Source organism: Prionailurus viverrinus, chromosome A3, assembly GCF_022837055.1.
Source record: "Prionailurus viverrinus isolate Anna chromosome A3, UM_Priviv_1.0, whole genome shotgun sequence".
In the NCBI taxonomy this organism is placed as follows: Eukaryota; Metazoa; Chordata; class Mammalia; order Carnivora; family Felidae; genus Prionailurus; species Prionailurus viverrinus.
Genome location: NC_062563.1, coordinates 16,414,426 through 16,434,380, shown reverse-complemented (window position 1 = coordinate 16,434,380; position 19,955 = coordinate 16,414,426). Strand labels below are relative to the sequence as shown.

The following is a 19,955-nucleotide window of genomic DNA, read 5'->3' as shown; positions in this document are numbered from 1 at the left end:
GGTCCGAGGACCTGGTGAGAGGCTGGAGGGTGGCATGTGGGGGTTCGGGGACCCGGAGGATGGAGGATGCTGGGCCGCTCTCCAGGGAGGTGACTGGCGCTGTCTTGGGCCCCAGGAGCACCGTCCCCAATTCTGGGAACATCCATTCTGCCTCTTTCCCTCCCAGAAAGACCTGGTCTGTTGGAGGGCTGAGAAGAGAGACAAAGGCAAGGGGAAGGGAATGGGCACTGCTGGGAAGGCGGCCTGTTGGAGGGGGCGGCTGCTGCGGGAAGGGAGGAGGAGCGCTTCCTGGGATCCAGCCTCCAGCCCCGGTAGCCCGGTTGTGGGCCTCCCTCCACGCTGCTGTCCTGGATACGACAGGCCCTCCAGATCACAGCTTCTGCCCAGCTGGGAGCCTTCCTCTGGCTGGGGCTTGAAGGGTCTGTCCCTGGTCCTCTCCCGCACCCCCACTTATCTTGAGCTGAGAAAGGAGTTAACCCATCTCCTGAGGCAAGCTCAGTTCGGCCCCTAAAATCTGTTTTGCTCTTAAAGACAGAGAGGGCCCCTCAGCTCCTTCGCAGATCCAGTTGAGCTGGGTCGCAGTTGGGAATCCAGCCTGGTGCTGAGTTATCAGGGTTCCCGCTTCCTGGGGGCGAGGGCCAGGCACAGCGCCTGTGACAGGGGCGCCTCTAGGGGCGCAATCTCCCACCCTAGGCGCTGTCCGTCAGTGGGGCACGAATTCAGCACCATGGCCAGGGCCCAACAACGTGTGCTGCTGGGTTCCAAGTGGCACCCATTGTCAGACCCTGGGATTCCTCTTCTCCCTGGGAGATCCTTTTGTTCCATTCACTCATTTTCCAGATAGAGAAACAGGTTCCATAAGGAGAAAGGGCCTTGGAGCCAAAAGACTTGGGTTTGAGTCTTGGTCCATGCTCAGTTCATCATCTGGAAAATGAGGTAACAACAATTATAATAATAGCAGCTACTTCTAATACCCAGCCCTTCTCAGAGTTGCTGAGAGAGTTGTTGAAAAGGCAGTATAACTTCGTGTTCTAGACTGGCAGTACTCAAACTTGAGCATACATTGGAATCACTGCATGGTCCTGGTTAAAACACAGACTGCTGGGTCCCACCCCAGATGTTCTGATTCAGCAAGTCTAGAGTGGGGCTCAAGATGCTGCATATGTCCAGCCAACTACCAGTGATGCTGATAAAGCTGGTCCACTGATCCCCCTTTGAGTAGCTCCAGTTTAGAGTATAGACTGAGGCCAGACAGTCTCCAGTGGAAGAGCCATCCTCCCCAGTAATTCATTGTAAAACTTTAGACAGGTCGCCTTGCCACTCCAAAGCCTCAGTTTTATAATCTGTAAAATGGAGCTAATGGCAGTACCTTTCTCAGAGGGCTATTTTGAGGGTGAAATAAGGTGACACAAAAGAAGTGCTGATGGCAGTGCCTGGCACAGGGTCAAGTTTCTGATAATTATAGGTGTGATATCGCCACAGTGCTAGGTGAAGGAGGGGTCAAGTTAACCAGGGCCACTCTGGGACTCATCCGTAAATTTTACAAATGCCTGCTGAGCACCTACTGCATGCCAGTCTCCGTGCAAGTTGCTGGGAGTTTGGAGATGTATCCGACTGACGTCCAGATTTCAGAATACCTTCCTATCCAGAGCCTCAGGATCCAGACCCCAGTGATTGGGACTGGACAGGGGACAGAGGGATGGTACCTTCCATTACCATTCCCAAAGGGAGCTTCCTGCTCCTCCCCTTGCCCCCATGGAAGATTTCCTATTCAGCCTGCACTCAGGGCTCAGGTAGCCCCTTGTTCAGGCATGGGACTGCTCACTGCAACCTCATTTGTGACCAGGTCAGCCTGGGAATCCTCCTGCCTCCCCGTCCATGGACTTCCCGTTGCCTAGGGGCCGGTGGTGGGTTCTAGAGACAGTGTATCCTGGTGGAAAGGGCATGGGCTCTGCAGTCAGATGGTCTTGGATTCCATTCTCATCTTGAGTGCTTACTGGCTGTTTGACCTTGGACAAGTCACTTAACCCATCTGTGCCTCAATATCCTCATCTGGCAAAAGGGACTTTTGCATCCAACCCTGCAGAATTCCTGAGGGTTTGAGAGGACATGGACATATGTTAAGTGTCTTGCACATAGTAGGAGTTTAGCAGGTGAATTTCCTTCCTTTCAGTCCCAAAGGGCCCTGCCTGCATTCAGGGAGCAGTTCCCCTTTGTGGAGCATCTGAGAAGCCTGTCCTTAATGGTATATGAATAGCAGAAAATAGCCTACCTCCAAGAATGGTGGTGGCTCCATGGGACATCTGGGGACTATTCCAGAGCTAGAGGGCAGCAGGACAGTGAGGGGAGCCAGAGCCCAGACTCTGGGGCCAGACAGCCCAGGGTTCAGTCTCAACTCTGCCACTGACCAACTGAGTAATTCTGGGTAGGTTGCTCAGCCTCTCATGCCTCAGGCATCACGTCTGTAAATTGAGAATAATAACAGCACCTCCAGGATAAGGCTGTTGTGAGGATTCAGCAAATGTATCCATTAAGTCACCTAGAGCAGCACCTGGCACACAGAAAGTGCCCAGTAAGCGCACTTAGATTTACTAGACAGGAGAGCAAATCCTGACTGTGCCACTTCCCACTGCGTGACTGTGCACGTGTCTTCACTTCTGTAAGTCTCTGCTTCCTCCTGTGTTCAGGAGGAACGGTTCCTACCTCAGAGGGCTGTGAAGACTGAGATCATGCATGGTTACACACTTCGCACAATGCCTTAAAAATGACACGCTAACAGTGAACTTTCAGGCACCATCATAAGTGATCATTTGAGGCCACAGGGTTCAAAGGGGGTTCTAAATGCAAAGTGTCGATGTTAGCTTGCTTCTGAGGCTGTTTCTGGCCCCCCAGCCACCTTCTCTTTGGCTTGGGGGGGTGGGGAGGGGGCAAAAGGGTGAGACTGGAAGGAGCAAGAGTCAAGACACCAGCATCCAGTGCTGGCATTCTCATTCACTAGCTTGTGGCCTCAGGTAGTTCCTGATCCCCTTTGGTCCTCAGTTTCTTCCACATGAAGATGGACTACATGTTGATACAACTTGAATTTCTCCCTCCCCAGGTGGGAAGAATTACCCTGTCTCTGTGTGTCCCCATCCCTTTGAGCATCTTTCTGTCCTCACACCAGGCAGTTTTTCAAAAACCAAGATTGCTATTTACTGGCTGTGTGACTTGGGACAACTTAGCGCTGTCTCTGTGGCTATTTCCTCTTTTATAAAACGGGTGTGATACTAGTACCTACCTCATTAGGCTTTTTGTGAGGATTAAATTAATTAATACACATAAATGTCTTAGAGTAGCGCCTGGTACAGAGAAAGCCCTTTTTTGGGAGTTAGCTATATTGTTGTGATTTCCACCAAGGTGAGCCTCTGAGAGCCGTCCTTGTCTTCCTGCAACAAACTTGGTTCAAGTTTCCCTTATTCCATCCTCTCAGGGTCTGCCCTTTTCTTGGAGGCACCTTTGAGGAGAACCTGGCCCAGGCTTCTGCCCCCAGGAGTGAGAGGCCCAGGTCAGGGTCCTGTCAGAAGACAGTCCTGACACCCAAGACTGAGCAGGTCTTCCAGAGGCCCCTCTCAGACATGGCAGGAGGAAGTGAGAATGGAGGGTGATCTCTACCTCCTACCTGGGCCTTGCCTTTCAAGCTCTTGGGCACTGGCTCCTAGCCCTGTCCATGCTGCCCTTGACAATTTGCCCCACCCCCACCCCCAGAGGCTCACAGGTGGCAACTGCCGACCTCCCCATTCTTCCCAGAAGCCTGCAGTGGCTCACCAGGTGCCTCCAGGAAAGAGCCAGAATCCTCGTCATGGCCTCAGGCTCTACCTCAGGATCCTAACCTTCCTTGGGTCACAGACCCCTTCATCAATAGAGGGGAGCCTGTGAACCTTTCTCAGAATAATGCTTTTAATGAAATAAAGTAAAATACATAACATTACTAGAAGGGAAGCCAATCGAAGTATAGCTGTTGACATCCTTTTAAAACAAATTCATTATGTAATAATATATGTTTCTGGATTAACCCATTCTATAACCTTACCTGGTGGCAGGACTGATCACTGTAGTGTCAAAGTCGTGATGAGTGTAACCGTAGCAATGTGAAGTGATGAAAGTATCTGATGCCTTGTGGTGACAATATTTCAGGCACTGCGAACACTACCATGCTTTGTCGCCTACGCTCATAATTGAAGAAAATGATAACTGTCAGTATGAGATTATTGAAAGTAAACATGTGATTTCCCCATCTTAGTTCAAGGAGCCACGGAATTTATTCACGGAATCTGGGGTCTTGATTAAAATGCCCTGTGCAGCGCCTCATCCCCTCTCATCTCCCCGCCCACCCTGTTCCAGCCACACTGGCCTCCTCATTGTGTTTCAAACATGCCAGACACGCTCCTGCCTCAGGACTTTTGTGCTGACTGTTCCCTCTGCCTAGAACTCTTTTTTCTCAGATCCCTGTGTGGACCCCTCCTTCACCTTTATTAATTAAAAAAAAAAAAAAAAGGATGTTTGAGATAAATACACTGAAGCTCAGAGACTCTTAAGTGTCTTTTACAAAGTCATACAACAACTAAATGGTTGGGCATAGACTCCAAGCCAGCCCATTGCAATTGCCTGGTGAGGAGGGACAGTCCCGACTCTGAAGCACCAGTGAGCTAATTCCATGCACCTGCAGAGAAGATGGTTTGCCCAGGGGTGGCTGATGTCTGGTCACACTGAGTGGCGACCACCAAGGCTGGTCCAGCCTCCAGGGTGCAGAGAGGCAGATGGCCTTGGTGACTGCATGCCCTTCCCCTGGACCTGGCTTCCTCCCACACTCCCCTCCCCCGCAGGATGGCACATGGTTCTGGCCTGCAGCTCCGCTAAAGGAGAAAGTCTCCTTGGCCGCCTGCCGGCCTGACCCTGAGGCAGCTCCAAGCAAAACTGTTACATCTCTAAAGATAGTCCCCTCCCCAGGCACTAGCCCCATCTGGCACCCTCACTAGAGTTCCAGGGCAGGACCTGGGAGTGGTCCCTGGGAGCAGGTGCCCTGCCAGGATGCAAGGCCAAATGTCCGGACCTGTCAAGGACAGAGGCCTGGTTTGGTTTCTGTTTCCATCCATTCAGCGGTCCCAGCTTGGCCTGGAGGCTGGATGGCTGGGCAGAGCGCGATGGTTCAGGGCCAAGGATGCCAGGATGGGCCGGAGGAAGGGAATGGGCAGTTCCACTCCAGCCAAACTCCAGCCTTGATGGTTCTGGGGCTCCTCCTGGGCTCAGGCAGGAGAACATACACATGCACACTCACCTACACATACACACTAGGACACACACTCACACGTGCATATGCACACTCATATCCACACTAATGCACACGCACTCACACAATGCTTTAATACTCAGACACTCATCCACACACCCGCACTCATGAACACATGCACACACACACACACACACACACACACACACACTTGCACACTCATGCAGTTGCTACTCATGTTCAGGCTCACTCACGCACGTATACACTCACACACCCAGACCCAACAGATGCCACCCCCGGTGCTCTCTCTCTGCCACAACTCCTCCGCCTCTCTTAGAATCAGCCATTCCTCCCACTGTCTCCTGCGTGGTCCGAATGTAGCGTCAGCTGGCAGCAAGGCGCTCCTCAACGTGGAGTCCAGCCCTCATTCTACTCATGATGAAAAGGAGGCTCGGGAAGGGGCAGTGACACTCTAAGGTCACATAATAGCATTGCTGTGGCAGAGCCAGGGTGAGGACCTCCCAGCCCCATCTGTAGGACCTGCTTTTGGCTAATGGAGCAAACGAATCTGTGAATGAGCATTGGGGGTTCAGGGGCTAATTACTTCTTCCTCCCCACATGGAAAGAGGTGTTCATGTTAGCTGTGAGGGTTGGGCATGAAGTACTCTAGGACACCAATCATGATGGTGAGTGTGTGTGTGTGTGTGTGTGTGTGTGTGTGTGTGTGTAATAATGATGGTAGAATCCATGTATTAACCTCCCGTGCTGGGACTTTATCCATATGATCCCATCTCAACCTCATGTCAGGCTTGAAGGAGTGGATTACATTCCTCATCTCATAGAACCCAAGATTAGAGAACTCAAGTAACTCATCCACGATCACACAGCAAATAAGCAGCAGAGCCAGGCTTCAAGTCTAGATCTGTCTGCTTCCAGAACCTGATCTCATGCAAGTGGCTAAGACACAATATGCCTATGGGGTGCCAGGCACTGTTCTGTAGGGACTAATGTATCTAATCCTCACAGCAGCCTCTGCGGGAACTGCTAGTGGGACTCTCATTGGACAGATGAGGAAACTGAGGCACACAGATGTAAAGCCAAGTCACCCAGCAAGTAGGTGCCAGAGCTGGGATTTGAACTGACAGTCTGGCACTGAGTCCAAGGTCCGACTATGACACCATGCTGACCCTTCTGAGTGCTTAACTCCTGGCATCTGGGAGGGAGGCTGCGGACATCCAATCCCAAGAGCTACCAACCGAGTGTGTGTGGGGACACTGATGCTCAAGGAGAACCACTTTTGCTAGGCTCAGGGATGCCCTCCCTTCCCCCTGCCCTGGAGCCTTTGGTAGAGTTGCTTGCCATCTTTTTGCTAGGGAATTTGGACAAAAGTCATCTTTCTGAGTCTCAGTCCACAAGCAGGGGACAGTTGGACCAGGTGATCTCTAATTATCTTCCAACTCAGAAATGTTGGCCCCAACATTGAGGCAGGCCCCAGCCTCAAGGCTCTCCATTAACTTCTACCAGCTCAAATATTCATCTGGGACCCCCTAGAGACATAGGGAAAGACTAAGGAGGGGGCAGGCCCAGGATTCCCTGAAGGTACCCGCAGGAGTCAGGACCCACTGTTTCTGGTTTCAGGTCTACTGCTAAATTGCTGTGTGACTTTGGGTAAGTTACTTGCCCTCTCTGGGCTTTGGTTTTCTCATCAAGAAAAACAGGGAGATAGCCTCTGTTCTACCCTCTTTTGGGAAGCTGTTGTGAACAACAACCAGATGGGAAAGTGTCTGGGGGCAATAAAAGGCTCAGCTGATGTTGGCAAATTATTTTCCACCTTGCTTTGTTTCCTAAATAATTTGAGAAATATTGCTCAATAATGTTGATGATAAGAATTCCTATGAATTTCCTGGCCAGATGTACCCCTGGAGGCCAGGCTGAGTGTCCAGTCATAATAGTGAAACCATGACTTGAGTGCCATCTATGTGCCAGACACTGGCGTGGTACTATTAGTACTTCCGTTTTGCAAATAAGGAAACTGAGGCTCAGGAAGTTTAAGGAATCTGCCCAAACACACACAGCAGAGCCAGGAATCCTATCCCAGGTATGTCCAGCTGTGAAATCCAGTCCCATAACTATGAGGGAGCCCTGCCCCTTTGCCCCAGATAGGGCTGTGTTCCTCCCACCAAGAGGCGCCCGGGCCCTGGGAGAGTCCACCTGCCTAAAAAACGAGCAGGAAGCAACAGTGCCCCCTCCTGTGTGTGACCTCTGACCTCCCTTCCCACATGCCCCACCCCACCTGGGCAGAGTGTCCCCCGTGCGTCCGCCCGCCTTCCCCGCTCTGACCCTGGCGCCTGCAGGTGCGGCTGGTGATTGCCGAGAAGGGCCTGGCGTGTGAGGAGAGGGACGTGAGCCTGCCGCAGAGTGAGCACAAGGAGCCGTGGTTCATGCGGCTCAACCTGGGGGAGGAGGTGCCCGTCATTATCCACCGGGACAACATCATCAGTGACTATGACCAGATCATCGACTACGTGGAGCGGACCTTCACAGGAGGTATGGCCGCCACACCCACAGGGGCTCAGCCACAGACCCCAGGGACCCCACAGAACCTTGGGGAGCCTGAGGAAGCTCACTGGGACTGTGGACAAGGCCCAGTCTCCCCCAAAAGGAACAGTGGGATGGCAGACAGGGCTCAGATGCCTACCGCCCCCAGGGACCACAGGGCCACAGGTATGGCCACGATCCTTGGGATGCTACAAACCCTATCCCCAGGACTCCAGGGAAAGGGCTGGCCCAGACATGGCCCTAGGAGCAAGGGGGCTACAACCTCCGTCCCCAGGAGCTCTGGAGTCAGAAGCATGGCCACAGGCCCTCCGAGCCCCCAGGCAGGAGCTGGACCCAGACCATCCTAGTCACCAGGAGGGGCTCAGGTCTTCTGGGGATGCCAGGGCACAGGCAGGGCCCAGGCCTCTGAATCCCTATAAGCATAGTTAGGGCCATGGACTCCCCAGGAACCCCATAGACCTGGCCCCAGGTGCCCCGGAACACTGCAGGTGTGAGCAGGGCCCAGACACCCTGGAACACCACAGGACCCTATGTCCTCTCCTGCCCTCCAGCCTTCTTCAGGTTCAGAAGCCCACTGCCTATAGCAGGTGCTGCAAACTACAGCTGAGAGGGGTCCAGGGACCAGACATGCACTGTGGAGAAAGAATACGAATTAGTTGCCAACAATTAAGAATTAAGGAGAGTTCAGTTTTAAACATCCAGGTTTCTGGCTTCTCTTGAAGCCTGCCAACACTGGGCCTAGACTCCCATTGGGCAGCTCCTCAGCAGACAGCTTGGCAGGACTCCAGGGAGGTGAGGTAGGCAGGCAAGACCACGAGGATCCCCTGTCAGCTGGGGGGAAACTTTATCACAAGAGCCTGGGGAAAGGGGTGGCACCTGGGCCATGACGATTGGGGTTCCAGCACACCGGGGTTGAAGGACAGGGTGCCAGAGCCAGGTCTGTCTGAATGAGAGGGGCAGGGGGCCGGGGCAGGACTCATTGCCCCCCAGCCCAGCCCCGGCTGTGCCCCACAGAGCACGTGGTGGCCCTGATGCCTGAGGCGGGCAGCCCACAGCACGCGAGGGTCCTGCAGTACCGGGAGCTACTGGACGCGCTGCCCATGGACGCCTACACGCACGGCTGCATCCTACACCCCGAGCTCACCACGGACTCCATGATCCCCAAGTACGCCACGGCTGAGATCCGCAGTGAGTGCCATGGGTGACCCCTCAACGGGAGTCCTTCCCCTCCTCCACATCTTCTCCCTACTGTGTGTCTGTAACTCCCCCTCTTCCTCTTATCCTTCCTGGTCTCCCTCTTCCCGTCCCTGACTCTGTCTCCACCCCCTTTCTCTCTGTCTCTGTTCATCTCTCTGGCCCTCGCTCTGGGTGTCTCGTGCTCCATCCTCTGTCTCTCTCCCTTCCTCCCTCCTGCTTGCCTTCTCTCCACCACTCTCCCTGGCCGTCCATCTCATTTACCCGCTTTCAAACCAAAATGTCTCTCCCTCTCTGGCCGTCTCATTCCCCTCTCCTGCCCCTCCTCTTGTCATGCCATCCCGTACAGAGACTGTGGGCTGTCTGCCCTCCCAGAGGCTTGTCTTGTCCATGGAGAGCTGGAGCACATTTGTACTGGAGGAGTCCCAGCCCCAGACACCTGGGGTCAGGGCCCAAGGAGGTCAGGACTATAGCTGGTGATCCAGGGCAATGAGTGACTTCAGGGTTGGTGTCACCAAGGAAGGCTGCCCAGATATGCAAGACCCCTGTGAGGTCTCTTGTTTCTGATTGAAGCATCAGCCACGTCCTGTCCTAGCTGCTAGTCTGGACATGCCCATAGCCTGGTTCATCTTTTTGTTTCTAGCACCTGGTCAATGGGGGTTAGATTAAATCAGATTATCCATCAACAGTTATTTACAGACTTTGGTCCAGGCCCTGTGCAGACACCATGAGATCCTATAGACAGATGAAGTGTGATGATTCTAAGTAGATATTAGGTACTTAGTTAATGGTCACTTCCTCTCAAAGGAGTGAGCTGTTGTTTAAAGTGGGAAGGGGCAGGTTGTGGAACTTGATATTGTCCCTTTAGAGTACCTTTGAATAAGACCTGGAATCTATCAGTATCATCTTGTCTCCATTCAGTCAACATTTATGAGGTCTCCTACGCCCCAGGCACTGGGCAGGGGTCTGGGGACTGATGGGGACAGACACAGCTTCTACCATCCCAGGGTCACAGTTCCATCACAGATAAGCAGAAAGACAAGTGGCCAGGTAATTGCAGTGTGGGACTAAACACATTTGAACAACTTCTCAGGAGGACAGTCTGGCACCCTATATCAAACACAATAACCGTGGATATTATCCTGCAGTCACACTTGGATTTGTGCACCAAGAATCACCATTGCAGCATAGGTGGTAATAGCAAGAAGTTGGAAATAACTCAGCAGTGCATGAGTTGGGAACTGGGCAAAAAAATTCTAGTATTCCCACAATAGAATACTGTACAGCTGTTTTAAAAAATGAGTATAAGGGATGCTCCCTAAGATATGTTAGGAAGTAAGAATAAAGGAAGGCAAAACAAATGCGTCTAGTGTGCTATCATTACTATATTTAAAAGGGCATTAAATGGATACCCAGGTGCTTGCAAACACAAAGATACATGAGAAGCTGCCAATAGGGTTTGCTTTCAGGAAGCAGAACTAAGAGACCACAGACTGAGGGGGGGAGAGATTTACTTTTCACTGCACATTCTTCAATATTTGAATTTTTAAATTTTTTTAATGTTTATTTATTTTTGACAGAGAGAGAGAGACAGAGACAGAGACAGAGACAGAGACAGAGAATGAGTGAGGGAGGGACAGAGAGAGAGGGAGACACAGAATCCAAAGCAGGCTCCAGGCTCTGAGCTGTCAGCACAGAGCCTGACGCAGGGCTCGGACTCAAACCACAAGATCATGAACTGAGCCGAAGTCGGATGCTCAACCGACTGAGCCACCCAGGTGCCCCTAATATTTGAAGTTTTAAACAAGTATACATGTATAACCTGTTCAAAAACTAATTGGTTAAAATTTTTTTAACCAAAACCAATGAGTGTTATGGTAAAGGAAGCATGGAGGCTATGGGAAGATGCCCATTCCAGCCTCTAGGGGCCTGGAGGGTTTCTGAAATGAAGCAACATCCAAGGATGACCAGGAGGTAGGAGGGGAGGGAGAACCCTTTCATTGAGGGGAAGGAGAGGGTGTAGTGTGCTCAGGGAACTGAAGGAAGTTCAATGTGGATGAAGTGTAGTCCGAGGCAGGTATGAGTGGCCATGCTGTGAGTCTGGGGAGTAGGCCTGACAGAATTGGAATTTTGCCCAAAGAGCAGTGGAGAGACAGGGATGGACAGTGACATGATCTGATGTGCATTTTACAAAGATCCCTCACTGAGTTAGGAGGTCCTGGCTGTCATCTAGGTGAGCAATGACGGTGGCCAGGACTGGATGGAGGCAGTCCCTAAATGCTTCTGGGGGCTGGAGGCACTTCCTCATTCCACCCTGAGTCATTTAAAGGAGCCTAGAAGGCAGTGAGGGATCCAGAGAAGGCCTACCCTGCTCCTTCCTTTGAGAAGAGACAAGAACTCAAGGCCCCAGCCCAGCTGGGAGAGGAGAGGGATCAAACAGGATGTAGCAGTCATCCTGCAGTGACCCCTCCAATCAGTCCAAGGTCTTTCCTTGGCTTGGGTTGCCCTTCTAGAGTCTAAAGAGAGCCACGTGTACAGCCCTGGATGACTGGCAAGAGAGAAAATGCTATACTTGACCTTCATGTTCATAAAATATCAATGAGATTTAATATAGCCCCAAAGCTGGAAGGTCTGGGAGGGTATTTACTGTTTTTTCTAGCAGGCCAGGAGATAGGGTGGTAGATCGTGAGACGTCAGAGGGCAGTAGCTGAACACCTGCAGTCACTCATTCACTCACTCATTTTATTCATTCTATTCTATTCTATTCTATTCTATTCTATTCATTCATTCATTCATTCAACACTCACTAAGCTCTTGTTCTGTGCCAGGCCTGTACTGTGTTTTAAGGAAAAAGGTGAATCTGACATAGCCACTGGTATCCAGAAACTCAAATTCTAGGGGGATACATATACATTCGGAGAGAAGTACATCAGAATCTCTGTGGATAGCATTACAGGGTGTGAACTGCACAAGTCCAGGGGGCACTTTTCGCACAGATTGGAATGTGAATGGATTGGTGCAATGGCATCTCTGATTACTATATTTGCAGTTTTTGGCAGAAAACTTCAGTTTTGGACACTGAAGGACAAAGGCATTGAATGGTCAGACCTCTCAAAGGATCAGGATGGGATTTTTGGAGGAGGTGATCTTGTGCTGGGTCTAGAAGGGGATTTTCGGGAATACAGGAAAAAGCTATTCCAGAAGGTAGAAGTAGTGTGAGCAGAGGCCCTGAGGTTTGGAATGGTCTGGCACATTCAGGCCAAGCATTTGGGTGGATGAAATGTTTCCTCAGTGAAAGGTGGAGTTGGTGAGAAGAGAGGAGAGGGATCCTGCTGGTCTTTTAAGGCACGTTGAAGAGTTTGGAGGTTATCCAAGGTCAGTGAGGAGCCAGAGTGGGTTTTAAGCAGGGAATGTCATGGACAAGTGTGTGTTTGAGGAAGACCTCTTCAGTGTGAGTGGGAAGAAGGGCACAGAGTGGAGAGAATGCCAGTGCCTGGGGCCAGGTCAGAATCATCCAGTCTGAACTAAGGGAGTCAGAGGGTTGAAAAGGAGATGTTAAGTATGGGAAAGAATAAGAAGGAGGAATCAATAGGACCTGGGACTGATTTTGTTCAGGGAGGAGGTGAAGGAGGAATTGAAGGCAACCCCCAGGCATCTGGCTTAACTTGGTGTGGGGGAGGGGTGCTGCAGTTAGGGGAGAATGCAGGCGAGGAGCAGGGGGAGCAGGGAAGATGGTGAGGTCTGTTGGGTGAGGTTCAAGGAGCCTAAGAGATGGCTAAGTGGAGTTGGGGCCCAAGGGAAAGGACCAGGCAGGACTGGGGCACCACTCTCCACCTGACTCACCACACCCCAGACTCATTGGCGAAGAATTCTGGAGAAACCCCACCCCAGTCACAGAACAGACCCTAGGATCTTATCCTGCTTATCGTTTACTAGTGTGGGATATTTAGCCTCTCCTAACCCATTTCCTTAACCACGAGAAAGAGTAGGGGGTGGCATGCACTGAAGCATGAGTCTGTCCAGGTTTATAACCTATCCATTTCTGGCAAGCTCCCACTCATTCCCGAGTAGTCCCCTCCTCAGTGGGGTTTCTTGATGCCTTGTGCCCCAGGCAGGTGGCCCTCTATCCCACAGCATTCTGTTCACCCTTCATTGCAGATTGATGGTGCTGTATCCTAGAGATTTCTTTGTGTGTCTGTCTCTCCCACTAGCCTGATCCTAGGGCAGGATGGCACCTCATCCATCCCCGGGTTCCAGCCTGTTGTGCCTACCAAGTGTTGGCTGTCCATATTGTTACTTTTCAGACCAACGTTTGAATAGAACCTACTCACAAGTTTGTGGAAGAAGGGCTGGGGGTGGCACTGGCTATCAGAAAGATGGGACCTTCCTTATTCTCTCCCCAGGACATTTAGCCAATGCCACCACAGACCTCATGAAATTGGACCATGAAGAGGAGCCCCAACTCTCTGAGCCCTACCTTTCCAAACAGAAGAAGCTCATGGTGAGTGCTTCCAGACCTGCTCAGTTCCACTCCCCACTATCTTTCCCATGGAAAAGAACAAAGGCACGAGGCTGGTTCAAAGTAGAGGATCAGCTGATGACATGAAATGAAAACAACACTGGCTTGTTTTTCCAATTCTGTCTCCTCTTGTCATTTACTGGCTACTTGACCTTGAGCAAGCCACTGTCCCCCTGGAGCCTTGGTCTCCTCATGTCTTAGGTTGTGTCCCTAAGAGCAGAGCATTGGATGGAGGTTCTTGGATAAGAGTGACATTGAGGGAGTGTTCTGAGGAGAACCCTGTAAGGGTGGGAGGGATAGGAAAGAGGGAGGGGCCAAGTTCACCTCTGCAGCATGAGTGGCACCACAAAGTTGATCCACCCCAAGGCAAGGGGCAAGCCTTTTATACTTCTGTATCTGTCAGTCAGTGGTTACATATTGCCTGGCGGGGGCTTGAGGGGCCTGTATCTCCAGGCAGCTTTTCTTTGGCTGAGAGTAATTCTCAGGAAAAGGGGCAGCAATGAGCTCCTATTAATGAACCCTTACAACAGTTGGTATATGAGAGTGTCAGTCCTGTGAAAGAGGTCTGGCCAGGACAGCTGAGCTCAAGGGGCACTGAGCACCAGATGCGGGTGCTTCGTAACCATGGGGCACCCTCTACACTGAAGGGGATGTTTGGAGGCTGGGTTTGCCAAAGAGCGTCTGGGTCAAGCTCCTTCAATCCCAGGCCACCCAGGCTCAATGGAAGCCAACTCAACTCCTCTGGCTCCTGCCTGTCCTGTCCCCAGGCCAAGATCCTGGAGCACGATGATGTGAGCTACTTGAAGAAGATCCTCGGGGAGCTGGCCATGGTGCTGGACCAGATAGAGGCGGAGCTGGAGAAGAGGAAGCTGGAGAATGAGGGTGGGTGCCAGCTCTGTCTGGGGTAGGTGGGTGCTGGAGCCCATCCGGCCCACCTGACCCTGTTTAGTTCCAGCCCCTTTATCCCAAAGATGTCAGAGGACCTCCCAGGTCATTAGAATCACGGGCCATGGAGTCAGATACACTTAGGTTTAAGTCCTAGCTTGACCACTTGGTAGTTAAGTGATCATGGGTCAGGTACTTCACTTCCCTGGACCTCAGTTTCTCATCTGTATAATAGGGATAATAAGAAGACCTGCCAAAAGTGTTGAAATATTACATGAAATAATACACGAAGAATGTTTAGGTTAATGCTTAGCACACAGTAGATGCTTAACAAAGATTCATGAAGATGATAATGCTGGTGGTAGTTGGTGATTAACATGACCCACCACATCCTCTTGCCTTCCCCTGCTCAAGGGTGCGTTATGGCTCTTTCTGACCTTGATCTTTCTGTTTAAGTGGCTCTCTGGACCCTAAGTGTGCAGCCTCTTTCCCATCTCCACAACTTTGCTCCTGCAGCTCTTGCAGCCAGGAGTACAGTCTCCATGCCACTCTGCTCCTTTCTCCTTTTATGTGCTGTCTTTGCTACTTCTCTTCTTCAAATTTGATTCCAGACCTTCTTGTCTTGCTCTGTTTTAGGCGACCTGTTAGTCTTGTCTCCTCAGCTGTGCTAATTTATGGAGCCTATGCAACATGGAGTGCTACACTCACAGCTTCACATGCACACCCCATCTAAATGGGAAAACTGTGGGGCACAGTGCTGTAACAGATGGGTTTAGGAGCGCCTGGCTGGCTCAGTCGGTAGAGCATGCAACTGTTAACTCAGGGTTCAAGCCCCACATTAGGTGTTAGAGATTACTTAAAATAAAATCTTAAAAAGGAAAAAAAAAAGAAAGATGGGTTTAGAGTCAGGCAGGTTTAAGTTAGAGTTCCAGCTTTGCCGCCTGTACTGTGTGACTTGGACAAGTTGTTTTCCCTATTGGAGCTTCAGTTTCTTCATCTGTAGAATGGGATGGTAAGAACACAACTTAACGCCATCTTGTTGGACTCTTATAAAAAGTAAATGCACTTTGCACATTGCCTGGAACATGCTAGTTTAAACATATAATAGCTAACGGCATGCACATTCTCCACTGAGAAAAATGAGGCTCAGAGAGATACGTGGACGTGCTCAACATCACACCGCTCATAAATGGCATGGTTAGGGCAAGAACATTTTCCCTCTTGACAGGTCCAGTGCTCTTCCAGCATCTCGTAACTGAGGCAAGCACAAGGTACACATAGATACCTAGAGTCCTGAATAGGGACATTGCCATGAGTTCTAAAGTCAGGGCCCTAAATCCTCTGTAGAAAAAAGCATGGCAAGGCTTAGTAATGAAACTAATATACACATCTCAAGAAGGGACTTTCTCCTTCCTGTCAGGGAAGGTGCTTAAGGGAGCCCTTACAGAAGAGTGCTCAGAGGCGAGAAGGCATGGTGTTTCTAAGACTGCCTTTGGGGTCAGACAGAGTTCTAGCTCTGCCATTCTCTCATTGGTCAACCTTAATTCTCAGGCACATCTTATATATTCATGGGTTAATTTGCTTGGCTGCCATAGCAAAATCCCATAGACTGGATGAGTTAAACCACAGAGATCTATTTTCTCACAGTTGTGGAGTCTGGAAGTCTAAGTTCAAGGGGCTGGCAGGTTTGATTCTTCTGAGGCCTCTCTTGGGCTTACAGAGGCTTTCTTCTGTGTACACACCCCTGGTGTCTGTGTGGCAAAATGTCCTCTTCTTACAAGGACACCTCGGATTGGTTAGGGCCCACCCTGATGGCCTCATTTTAACTTATCTCTTTAAAGTCCCTTTCTCCAAATATAGTCACATTCTGAGATACTGTGGATTAGAGCTTCAACATATGAATTTTGGAAGGACACCGTTCAACCCATACTGCTTTCATCTTTAACAACACTTACTGTGTGTCGAGTACTATTCTGTTTCACATAGTTTAATCCCCATAGCAACTTTAGGAGATAATATGAGTAACTACGATGAAGAAACTAAGGCACAGAGAGGTTCAGTAACCTTCCCAAGGTCACACAGATAGAAATGGGGGAGCCTAGATTTAAACCCTGGCTCCCAGAGTCTGAGTTTTTAAGCTCGAGCTCTGCCACATCTTCTGTGATAAAATGAAAGCCTATTCACAGGGCTGTTGTGCGGCTCAATGAGAAAGTATGTGAAAGGGAATAAACACCTGGCCTGACACACAGTATGGAAATGTCCACAAATATTAGCTGCTGATATGATCAAGGGAGACACAGAGTGTGACCTAGTTGGAGAGCAGGGTTGATAGTCCTGGAGAACAGCTTTGGATGCTCAGGTGATCCCTAGATTGGAAGCCTCCTGACCTCAGTCTCTGTGTTCGTCATGAGCTCTTCCAAGAGGAGGCAACATTGTACTGCTCCATGGCAAGATGACTGGGGCTGTTCCAGATGGGGATGTTGGACAGTCCTGTGTCCCTCCATGGCTGGGGGAGGCAGCAAAGGTCCAGGAAGTAGCTGGGCCCACATGGTCTCTCACTCATTCACCCACTGGGGCGTCCCCAAACTTCCCTGGGGGGATCACTCATGCCCTCCACTTGTCCCCTTGTGAGGCAGAGCCCAGGGTTGGGAGGTATTATAATGTCACAGCTAAGACCCTTAGCATGGAGCCAGATGACACTGATGTGGGTTCTTGATCAGCTGTATCCTAGTTCTGTGACCTTATGGAATTCACTTCACTTCTCTGAGCTCTTCTACAAAATGTGGGTAATAATAGAATCCAACTCACAGGGAGGTTGTGAGGGTTCATAAAGATAATGAGTATTGGTCACTCTCCACATTACCTGGCTAAAAGTAAAATGTTCTAGAAATAGCAGTTTCAAAAATAATTACCATTACCATTCTTTTCATTCATTTATTGTAATATTTCTTGGACACCTACTGTGTGCCAGGTCCTGGGGATAAAATGCAAGAAAAAACAAGATATTGTTCTTGCTCTCATGGAGTTTACAGTCGTATGGAGAAGAAAGACATTAATCAAATAATCCCATCAGTAAAAACAGAATTGTACACAGTGGTAAGTGTTAAGATTGATAATGAAAAGAACAGGGAAAATCTGATAAAGCTTCTCTGAAGAGGTGACATTTCAAATAAGATTTGAAGGATATGGAGGGGCCAGCCTTGTGAAGAACCAGGACAGGTGTGTCCCACACTGAGGGGATACCATTGCAGTGGGGGGTGGGGGGGGGAGGGATAGCTGGGAGCTCTACAGTACTTGGCTACTGTGTGCTGAGTAATGGGGAGAGTGGCATGAGTGAGGTTGGAGAGAGCCAGAGAGATGCAGGATAATGGACCTGTGTTTAGAATTTAGAATGTACCCATATTTATATTTTATTCATATTTAGAATTTAGATTTTATACCATATACAAATCCATCCAATGGGGAATCCTTGGATGGTTTTGAGAAAGGGATTGTATCAGTTAGCTTTTGCTGCATAACGAATAAACTCTAAATCTGAGTGACTTAAAAGAACCTTTTATTTGTTCATGATTTGTGCTTTGGCAGTTTGGGCTGGGCTCAGCTGGGATCACTTGTCTCTGTCCCACATGCTGGTGGTGGTATCACTCAGGTATTTGTGGCCAGCTGGCAGTCAGTGACCTCCCTGGCATGTCTGGTGGCTGGCTTGCTGTTGGCAGGGCCAATGGGAGTAAGTGGGCTACATGTTGCTCATCGCCCAGAGGCTAACCCAGGCTCATTCGTATGGTGGTGGTCAAAGCCATTTCTGAGCAGCGAGGGAGCAAAGGCTCAGCACATAAACCCTTTCCCAGCTTCTGTTTGTGTGGAATTTACTAGAACCCCGTTGGCTAGAGCAAGTCTTGATTAAAGGGGTGAAGACTCTGCCTCTTGTTGGCAGAAGCAGCAAAGCTACATGCACACAGGATGGGGGAAATTGGTGGCCATTGTTGCAATCCACCAATGGTGAGGTGTTCTGACTTTAAGGGCACTCTGGTTGCTGTGAGAATGGATTTCAAGGGAGACTGATGGAAGGTTGTCACAGCAGCCCAGGAGGGATGATATTGGCCTGGACTGAAGAAGTGGCAGGGGTGATTGGGAGGCGTGGATGGACTTGAGAGGCATGTTGGAGACAGAATGAACTGGAACTTGCTGAATGGTCGAGTGAGGTGGGAAGAGTAAGGAAAAGGATGACTACTGGGTTTTGGTCTGAGCTACTGAGTGGTGCCATTTCCTGATATGGGCAGAGGAGGCTGAGTGTTCAATTTGAGGCACAGTGAGTTCAAGATGCCTTTCAGACACCCAAGAGGGGGTGTCACATAGCCATTGGTATTCTAGTCTGCCTTGTAATGGAGAGGTCAGAATCTGAAGAGAGATTGGTGAGACTCCAGCATATATGTGGTATTTAAAGCCATAGAACTGGGCAATTCATCCAGGGAGACAGTGGAGAGAGACAAAACAGAGGAGTCAAGGGCTGATGTGTCCTTTTGCTGCACAGCAAATTTCCCCTGAATTAGGGGCTGAAACAGGAACAAAACCCACATGTTTTACATCACACATTTTCTGTGGCTCAGGAATTCTGGAGCAGGGTAGATGCTGGTTCTAATTTATGGTTGCATGATGCAGGTTGCACTCAAGCTTGGCTGGGGTGCAGTCATTTGAGCTGGAGACTCCACTTCCCAGATGGCTCAGTCACGTGGTTCTTTTTTTTTAATGTTTATTTACTTTAGAGAGAGAGAGAGCATGAGAGTGAGGGGAGGGGCAGAGAGAAGGGGGACAGAGGATCCAAAGCAGACTCCATACTGACAGCAGCAAGCCCAATGTGGGGCTCGAACTCATGAACCGTGAGATCAGAACCTGAGCCCAAGTCAGACCAGGCGCCCCTCGTTCACATGGTTCTTAACTAAAGGTCTCAGTTCCCCGCTGGCCATTGGCAGGAGGCCTCAGTTCCTCATTACCTAAGCTTCAGTGGGGCTGTTTGAGATTCCTTACAACATGGCTGATCGCTTTCCCCTGAACGGGTGAACGCAGAAAGAGAGAGAAGCAGCCACAATGCCTTTTATGACCTACTGTTGGAAGTCACTGTCACTTCTGTCACATTCTATTCATTAGAAGCAAGTCACAAAATACAGTCCATATTCAAGGGGAGGGAAATTGGGTTCCATCGGAGAAGTATTGAGTAGTTCATGAGCGTATACTTTTTTTAAAGTCCACGTGCTTATTTTTGAGAGTGAGCATTTGCATGCAAGCAGGGGAGGGACAGAGAGAGAATCCCAAGCAGGCTCCAGACCAGGGGCTTGAACCCACGAACCACGAGACCATGTCCCAAGCTGAAATCAAGAGTTGGATGCCCAACCGACCCAACCACCCAGGTGCCCTTTGTGAGCATATTTTTAAAACTACCACACCTGCCCTGAGATCCCCCCACATCAAGGAGAGGGTAGAGGCAGAGGAGCCAGCAAAGCCAGCAGAGAGAGGAGCCAGTGATGTAGGACCCTT

At 50.2% G+C, this 19,955-nt stretch overlaps 1 protein-coding gene across 3 annotated transcripts in view; it reads left to right on the top strand.

The window, feature by feature from the left end:
• Positions 1-19,955, top strand: part of GDAP1L1 (ganglioside induced differentiation associated protein 1 like 1) — a 29,316-nt gene that overhangs the window by 2,335 nt on the left and 7,026 nt on the right. For 2 of the 3 annotated variants that reach the window (XR_007150775.1, XM_047852016.1), the window contains exons 2-5: positions 7,621-7,813; positions 8,816-9,013; positions 13,423-13,520; positions 14,306-14,420. Coding sequence is in view for 2 of the 3 variants with exons in the window: in XM_047852016.1 (XP_047707972.1) it covers positions 7,621-7,813; positions 8,816-9,013; positions 13,423-13,520; positions 14,306-14,420 (604 nt within the window). In the remaining variant the exon portion in view is untranslated. The remainder of the gene's footprint in view (positions 1-7,620; positions 7,814-8,815; positions 9,014-13,422; positions 13,521-14,305; positions 14,421-19,955) is intronic. The other variant, XM_047852017.1, reaches the window with a different exon arrangement.